Source organism: Limulus polyphemus, unplaced genomic scaffold, assembly GCF_000517525.1.
Source record: "Limulus polyphemus unplaced genomic scaffold, Limulus_polyphemus-2.1.2 Scaffold142, whole genome shotgun sequence".
NCBI lineage: Eukaryota > Metazoa > Arthropoda > Merostomata > Xiphosura > Limulidae > Limulus > Limulus polyphemus.
Genome location: NW_013665752.1, coordinates 475,761 through 485,281, shown reverse-complemented (window position 1 = coordinate 485,281; position 9,521 = coordinate 475,761). Strand labels below are relative to the sequence as shown.

The 9,521-nt window shown below is 34.1% G+C and overlaps 1 protein-coding gene across 2 annotated transcripts in view; it reads left to right on the top strand.

Moving 5' to 3' along the window:
* Positions 1-9,521, top strand: part of LOC111083484 — a 55,736-nt gene that overhangs the window by 15,076 nt on the left and 31,139 nt on the right. For both annotated transcript variants that reach the window (XM_022380036.1, XM_022380038.1), the window contains one exon: positions 5,932-6,014. In XM_022380036.1, coding sequence (XP_022235744.1) covers positions 5,932-6,014 — 83 coding nt within the window. The remainder of the gene's footprint in view (positions 1-5,931; positions 6,015-9,521) is intronic.

Sequence of the window (9,521 nt, the reverse complement as noted above, 5' to 3'; positions counted from 1 at the left end):
CAATTCACAACAGATACTTCTTGTCGCATCCCTTCAAAATTTGCTTTTTTGAAATTTCTAACCAAAATATTATTATTCCATATGCAGCAAAACATCGAATCTAATAGAGAAATGATCACTTGCACCCAGATGTTCCCAATTTCCACTCTCTCGATCATTTCTGTTTTTGAAGTAAATAATAAGTCTAAAATAGCATTGTTTCTAATTGGTTTCTTGACTAACTGGTGAAGAAAACCATTTTGAACAGTTTTAACTTGAACTATCTTAAAACAATATATAATACATAAATATCAAGCTTAAACATTACAAATTTGCAGACAGATGAGAGAAGACCATCAGAAGATAGCTGCCACTAATAGTTAATCTTTCAAAATGCCTTTCAAGCTTTCTAGATGCTCCTTTTGAGGTGTGTGATCAAATTTTGAAAACAGTGGTTCACTTTAACCGACCACTTTTACCTATCTCTGGTAGCTCCTCATCTGCAAGTAGTACAATTTGCTTACCATGAAGCCACATGAGCAAGCACACGATTTTCACTCTTCAAATTACTGTATGGAAGAACAGTACAAGGCCTGATGCAGATATTGAAAAAACCGTGGACAAGAGAATAAAAGTTGAGAGTGGAAAACATTTACCAGAACATGTTAGACCTCAGAAACTGACTGGAGGAAAATTTGTATATGCAACTCAAGACCTGACCAACAGATGCCAAACCAAAAAGGTGAAGTGGAAACAACCACAGCAGATGACATTTCAAGAATTGAAGAACATGTTTGAAAGTTCGCTAATTCTTAGAATGCTATACTTCAACAAACCATTCATTGTTCAGTCCAATGCATCAGATGTTAGAATTTTAGCAGTACTTCTCTAAGAACATGTATACAGACTGTTTCCAGTAATGTACATCAGTAAAAAGCTTTTAAGTAGTGAGAAAAACTATTCTAGGGTGTAATGAGAGTGTCTAACTATCACATTTGCTATCCAGAAATTCCAGAACTACTTCTACAGGATGGAGTTCACCATCCAGACGGACCATCAGTCCCTTGCATACATACAGAGGTGCAAAATCAACAGTGCGAGGATCATGAGATGTGATAAAGGGGCTGGAAATGTTGATGAAAACCGTATTAGTAGAATTTGTGCATGTAAATATTTTTCTTGGATAGTGGCTTATTGTTAGATATACACAACTGTTTGAATTTAAGTTTAATGTGCGTTTTATTATTCAGATAGTTTATATAGTGCAGACATTAAATTTAGTTATTTTTAGAAGTGACAGTTTATCGCAAGTTTGTTTATATAACTTGTTTTGATAAATTGGCCTATTTCAATATATTATTTTAAAACAAGTGGATTGTGCGCTGTTTGTTTATTGTTGAAATTATCACCAACAAGTCACAGATACCTACTGTAAAGAATCCAGCCCATACAAAAACTTGACAACCAGAACTAATAAAAATGAAAAGTACACCTTGTTTTTCACTTGATATATTTACAGTATCAAGGAACTCCATGTCTTTCTCTCAGTGAAAATTCAGAAACTTACGAATAGTCCAGTTTATGACTAATCTTTAAACTATTCTTTACAAGCATTAAGAAAATTCAGAACATGATGCACCTCTCTCGATGTAGTCCATGTCAGTCACTGCAGTCTTTACCAACTCACTATTCCTAGCTAATATCTTTATTTCTTTAAAATATTAAGCCTTGTATATATTACTTATGTGTATATAATTTAAACACACAGAATTGCTCATAAATAAGGCAGGAAATATGTGTATTAATAGATAAATATATGTCTATATCTACATAACATACTCACAGTACATACTCGCACTACATTATTTCATCATTAAGAAATTAGTATGATAGCTATAGTAACAAATGTCAGCATTAATTCTACTTTTCATGTGCAAAGTCTTTAGGCATTGCCTAAAAATTGAAATTGTTCTTCTACTACTGATTCCTCACCAGACTCCTCGTAAACAGTCTGATATACACTACCAGTTTCTTTTTCCTTATCAGATGAATAGAGATTATACAGCATAGTGATCTCATTGTGAGGATCAACTTGCTCTTCCATGTCTAATTATTGATATAACCAGTAGTATAGGGCTTAAGCAGGATGATGTAACTCATAGCTCACATAGTTGAAACTTCAACTGTAACAGCTAAAACCAAATAATTGTAAACCGTTCAAACAGGCACATACCAAAGCTACAACTTTGTTATTAGGCTCAAATTTTCTTTCAATTACTTAGTTTTGTCATAGAACCGCTTTTGAATCAAGGCTGCTTTACCCATTCACTGATGTATAAAGTCTACATTTAGTGCAGGGTCATAAATTATACCCAGTGGAAGCTTTATTTTTGTTAAAAAAATAGAAGATTAGGAGACAAACCATCAAATGATACTTTGTACAATATTTCTTCACAACACAGAGTAGCTGCTTATGCCAATCAGTTTCTCAGAATTCCTAAACTTAGCAAATGATGCTTGACAGTTTGCATCATGCATACAGCCAAGCCATCGCAATGAGGATGATATGGGGAAGTATTTTGAATATAACTAATTCTTGACACATTTCCACAAATAACTAGCATCTATGGGAAACTTTGCTAACGTGTTGATTAATGAGTAGATGTCAGTTCAATTAGTGACATAATCACTAATGTACATTATACACCAATTTTTCTCAGTTTTAAGCATAGGGTCATTTACTTCTAGGGTGATTATTTGAAGGAGAGAACTTACAACTTTCCACTGGAATTTTCTTAAATTATTCCAATCTTGACTCTGGTAGCATGCATAGTAGAATTTCTGTATCATTACTCTATACTGTTATATGAATATAGTCAAACAGTCTGCTTTCACAATTCACAACATTAAACTACACTCATTGGTTCCCTTTAGCCTGTGCATTGTGCAATGTCTGAAGCATCTCTTCCCCGAGAACTCTGGAGACCACTATATGCATTACAGATTGGCCACCACATTTTAATGGTTCATAAGATAGTACTTAATGCTATTCTGCACTTTTGTCTGACAAGAAAAATTGCAAATGCTCTGTGTATCAGTACTACATTCAATTGCTTCAGGATCTGAACATCTAAGAAATGGACATAATTTCACTGGCTAGCATACCTATGTTACTGGCAAAAGTTGTGTTGTGCAATGAAGTTGTACACTTGCAGCATTAGTATCTAATATGCATAAACACCTTTTGGATGTTTAATGTTCATCAGTCATTTCACTAAAGAATAGTCCTTTCTGGTCATGAACTCACTGCTATAAGAGTAGTGTCAGTAATGTTTGAAAAATATGATTTCAGCATTATTGTTCAATTCTTTGATATGAATGCAACCATAAAACATCCTTTCACACATTTACAATAGTTCATGACACCTAATTATTAGCACAACTCAACAAACAGCTCTCCCCATGTGTTCAAAATATTGATATGCATTATTCAGGCAACACAAATATCGCAGCCTGTTGTACAGTCTTGGTATCCAAGAACTTTTAATATGTAGCTTTCATGCATATACTTCATACTATCCTATACTTCTGTTGAAACTGTTTCAGTTCCACCGTCACTGGTGTCTGTATCCAGGACGAATTAACAGTCTTGACAAGGATAAAACAGTATTATTGTTTTTACCAAGTCACACTTCAAGCATCGGCACATGTCTTCACATTTCTGCATCCACACAAAGCGCATGTTGGCCTCAGTCTATGTATACTGCAATGCAACTGCCACAATCCATCACTAATATCTCACAAAATTTAGAGATGTATACTTCTGATTAAGTATCTGGAGATAGTCATTTCTTCACAACTAATTTCATCAAGGATCAGTAGTCACTACGTTCTTGTAACAATATGACCAAGAAACCCTTCTTTCGTGCACATGAACGCAGACATTCCTGGTTTCAATTTCAAGTTTGTCCTTAACATACTAGAACATCACTCTAATGTACAGTGGGCTGAAATGTGTGACTAAAGACTAATAAGTCAGTGAGATAGATGAAATGCCTCTTCTATTTATTCCTCTAAGTGCAAACTCAATCAGCCTTTCGAAATTATCAGGCACACTAAAAATTCAAATGTCATGATTTGAAATCCATACAGCCATCCCAAATGGTGAAAGTAATCACAGATCTACTTTTATCATTAATTTCAACTTTGATGTTAATAAGACGTCAGGAATTAGTCTACAGGCACATTTCAACACATCCAGATTTATTTTTAGGTATCAACATAAGTTACCATGTTTTTCTTACAATCACTACAGGAAAATAGCTCTGATTTACCTATCCTTCATCATCATTTGATTTCAATGCTGGGAACTGCCTTGTAACAACAGTTTGTTTTATTGAACACTTGCCACTTGTCATGACAAGAGACTGTTGTCTGATGAAATTTTCCTTTGGTTCCACAAGCATGTCAGAAACCATGCAAACAAAATATCTAGTGTCATAGTCACTTTAGTTTGTCTAAAAATGAATACACCAAAAGGCCGAGTTAAAGATTGTGATAATAATCTGAATTCGACATAGAGACATGGATTCAATGAATTTATTAAGACACTTCTGCCTCTCTTACCGTAACAATGACCATTTCCTCTTGGAGTTTAATAGAGAAATGTCTATAGTTATAGACTATTACTAGTACAACAGAAGTGCTTGGAGATCATTGATCAAACTTGCTTCCCAGACAGAAAAAAGAGTGTTATGTGCATAAGTTATTTTAATGCAGAAAATAGTAACAAAATACTATACTGTATCCATGGAACATCCATTGGACCGTTTGGTGGTTTGACTTCTACATTTTTAACATAAACAGGTGCGGCCCACTGTTCTCTGACCAAAGATAATTGATACTAAATGGCTTTCCTGACGGATTTGGGTTCATCTATTGAATAAGCAAAACCTGTAGAAAATTTGAGTAGAATGTCTATCCCTAAAATACTAATCCAAGAACTAAGATTGCAGACGATTATCTCAGCTTTTCAGGCAACTTTGATAACGAAATGTTGAAGATACATCTCTTCACTCATTTCAAGCTTGCCTACATTTCCCAGAACAAATTTTATGCTAATTGTTCAAAGTAGTAGCTTTTCCTGTAGTGTCTGATGCAGCTCTAGTATTCAATAGAAATCGAAACATTCCAAAACTGCCTGAGCAGTGTATCTATTTGATAGTATTTTATTACAACAGGATGTAGACATTTTTATCACCAGTCATCAGCTAAGCTATGGCAACTGGAACCTTGGTAGCTGTACCAAATTGCCTTATATAGTGGTGTTGGTTCAGGTTTTCATCCATATGTTGGGTATAGCACAGATAGACCATCGTGAAAATTTACTTATACAAAATATAACAAAATACAAACTATTATATTTGCATGAACAACCTTTTTTATACGATTTGTTTGTTTGTAGAATTTGATAAGAGGTATTCGAGGGCTATCTGTACTAGCTGTGTTTAATTAAAAAGTGATATATATTAAAGAGAAGGTAATTAAATCAACACCACCCACCACCAATTCTTGGTCTACTGTTTTGCCAGCGAAAAATGGAATTGTCTGTCACGTTATAACACACAGAACGCTGAATGTGCGAGCATGTTCCGTGAATGGGATTGAAACTCGTAGGTTTTGTTTAGAGTGACCTAGCCACTAGGTTATGTCAATCTCTGTTATTTAGAAATGTAATTAAAAACATACACATGGTTTAGCAGTTTTTATTGCTCTCTTTGATAAATTAAAGGGAAAGTATTGTAAATAATTTGCATTAGATGTGAACTCTTACTTTTGTAAGTTTTTGAAAAAAAAAGTTATTGGAGTTTTTGTAAGCATTATATTTAAATATATATAAACTTTGACTAACTTAGTTGATATATAATAAGAAAAACAAATTTACTTTTCCAGGTGATTGTGATCGCAAATTTAACTGTAACTATACAAGTATTAAAAGTTGCATGACTTTTCCAGACTTCACTTCTCTATCTCAGGTATGTACAATAACTTAACATTTATCTTCTCTATAATGAAATATAAAGGCATCATAGCTAGCCAATTAGCTTACATCTATGTTGTAAGGTGGGTGGTAATATCGCAAAAATACACAATACAACAGTTCTGCACTTACTTCAGATTACATTAAGTATGGTTCTTAAAAATAAGGTTTTGCTGTCACAGGTGAAATGATAAATTTGTTTTAGATAATTATGGACATTCCTATAATATAACATAAGAGAAACAAAGATCGCTTGGTCCTTCAGGACTGTCATTGCACACACATTCTTGAGAAAACTAAAAATATAAATCCATTCATAATATTTAAGGAAATTATCAATTCTTCTCTTAAACTCTTCCAAAATGACAGTCACTAATACTGCCAACAGCAACATATTCCATAAGCTAATCACCTTGTTCTAAATATAAAATTACTCTAACTGGAGCCTAGTCTGTTCAGAGTATAACAACAACAAAAAAGATGTCAATACTTTTATCCCAACGATTCCCTTATAACACTATAGACTTCAGTAGGATTGCTTTTCATAGATAAGGAGATCACAACAGTATAAAGTATTCCAAGTAAGATCTAACTAGAGATATAATTGTATATTTTACTCGTAATCAGTTAGTCAATAAATACACCTTAAAACTCCATTTGTTTACTATTACAAAAAGGGTAAATATTAGCAACTTGATGACTTGGATGAATTAACCACCATTATGCTAAAATATTTTTATGGTGTTTTATCTATTTTTCATCTCAGTATTTTTACACGATTCATGTCAATTCCAATATTTCCTATAGAATGTTTAGGTTCAAGAATATTTTTTAATATCTTCTCTGCTAAAAACAGAATAGAATATTCAAAACAATATAAATCTTCATGAAAGCCCCCAAACATTACCCGGGTCTGCTTTCTTCACTAAAATCCCCACACGTACCCTCTTACGTCTTGCTGAATTTGTACTAACAAAACAAAAAATTAATGACAGGGATTTAAATTAAAAAATATTTCAAGCCTCAAAAAAAGTTTTGGGGTCTGAAAAACAACCCGGGGTGGTCAGAAACTCTTGCTTTTCTTCACTCAACCCTGAACAGATTCTCCTTTAACAGCAGATTTTACCAAATAAGAAAATGTGTTGCTATGGGTACTAAAATGGGTCCTTCATGTACTTCATTGTTTCTTAGCTACATGGAGAATCAGATTTTCTCAATTTATCAAGGAACACTTCATACTCTTTACAAACGTTATATTGATGACATTGTTGGTGCAACCAGCACACCCTTGTGAAACTGAAATATTTTTTTACACTTCGTTTCCTCCAAGAGCTTACACTTTTTAGACATTCTCGTCTACACTGAACACCTTCATTTATCGACTTCAGTACACTACAGACCCATTGATTCGCATTCTTACGTCCGCTACGACTTTCCAACGACGTCATACGTTTCACTCTCTTCCATATTCCCAATTCCTAAATTGGAAATTTGAAAATATGAAAGATTTCTTTATCAGTCGCTCCTACCCAACTCTTTAATAGAAAAGAGCCTATTCTGTAACACGACAATACACCCTAAAGCCTAAAACTAAGTCTAAAACTCTCGAATACCACTTCTCTTTACTTACCATCCTAATACCTCTAATGTTGTCCAGCTCATCAAACAAAACTTCAATATCCACACTGAGGACCCCATAACTTCACAAATTTTTAAAGAACGTCCATTTGTCAGTTATAGGCACAATATAAATATAAAAAAAAATTTAGTCCACGGTGTCATCCAAAAATCTACCCCTAGTGTGAACCCAGGTACAGCTTGTTGTCACAAAAAGAAATGCTTCACCTGCCAGTATGTTAACACCACAACATCCATATCTGGCACCAGTGGAAAATGTCAAATACAACAGTCAGTCACTTGCACTTCAACAAGTTTGATATACTATGTATGCTGTAAAAAGTGCAACATCCTATACGTTAGTCAAAGGGGTCTCCGCTTAGGTGATCTTTCACGTGAATATTTCTCTTATATAAGAAATAATGACGCTACAAAACCCACAGGTAGACACTTTAATAGCCCTTGACACTGCATGTCCGACTAATTCATATTTGTACTCACATTTGCACCATCCACTGTAACACAAAGATAACGTCTGGAAAAACGTTTGATTTTTAGATTAGGCACTGTAAATTCCTTTGGAATGAATGAAGAGTTATCTTTCCTTTAACTCTATGTTTCACTTTCCTAGTCTTACATTTTATCTATATTTTCTCACACTGACAATTTGTGTGCACAACATTTTTGTTCAATGTAGCCCTCTGTAGCTCGTTCACTTTATTCACACTCCTTTGTTACCTATATATTCATTTTTCTTCACAGTCGTTCTTTAAAAGCTCAGCGATCTCATAGTCTTCAAACCAACTCTTGCAATCAGCCTCTTTTTAGGGTCTAATCCACATTTTAACATTTTGCTTACCTTTATCATACTTAAAACAATTATTAATGCTAGTTTAACGTAATCAGCCATATGCCTCTCATAAGCATTTTGTAATTTCCTAATTTCTCTCATTTTTCCCTCAATGTCTTTAGTAAGCCACAGGTTTCGTTTTTTCTTGTATCGTCTTTCTATTTATATGAGCATGATCATTAGGATGTGGCGCCATCTGTGAATGTACTTAGCGTTAACTTACTTCAAATATAATGAATGTTCAATAACAGTAATAATAGGGTGGAGAGGGGTTATGGAACACCATAAACATGCTCCTTGTTCCAGACTATCATCCCACAAAGTTTGTTTGAGATTGGCCCAGCTACCTACGAGTAGTTAGATAACAGACAGACACACATATTTGTTTGTTCTATATATATATATATATGTTAACATAACTAGATGTGTTATGAAGCTGTAAAATGAAATGCTTTGTGAATGATTAATGCTACCACTACATAATGGTTAACACTATTTTTTTTCACGAAGCTAGACACTGATATTGTTAGCCAGACCTTTCATGTTATTATTATTACCTAAAATTGCCATAAAACCTTTTAATATGACGTAATTAGAAATTTAATGATTATTTATCTTATAGCCATTGTAAAGCAGTGTACACTGAGTGGTCACAAGTAAATAGACACCTAATTTTTCGTCATTTAACTGATTTATGCTAACTAATTTGTGTTCACAGAGCACTATATAAATTAAAATGGTCTGCACACTAATTATCTTGTGCTACAACATGCCTAGAACTCAAGGCTCTCTCGAATTGTCAGATTTTGTTAGAGGAAGGATAGTTGGTCAAGCAGATGGTGGAATAAGTCAGCGGCAAATTTCGCAGAATTTGGGAATCCCTCTTTCGACAGTCAACAGAATTATCGTGCAGTTCAGGAAACACTGCAAGGAAACAACTGAGCAGCGTCCGGGTCCATCGGATAGGACAAAAAAGGGCTGTCAAGAAGAGCATCGAAATGGATCCCAGATTAATGACTGAAGAAGTGGCCAAAG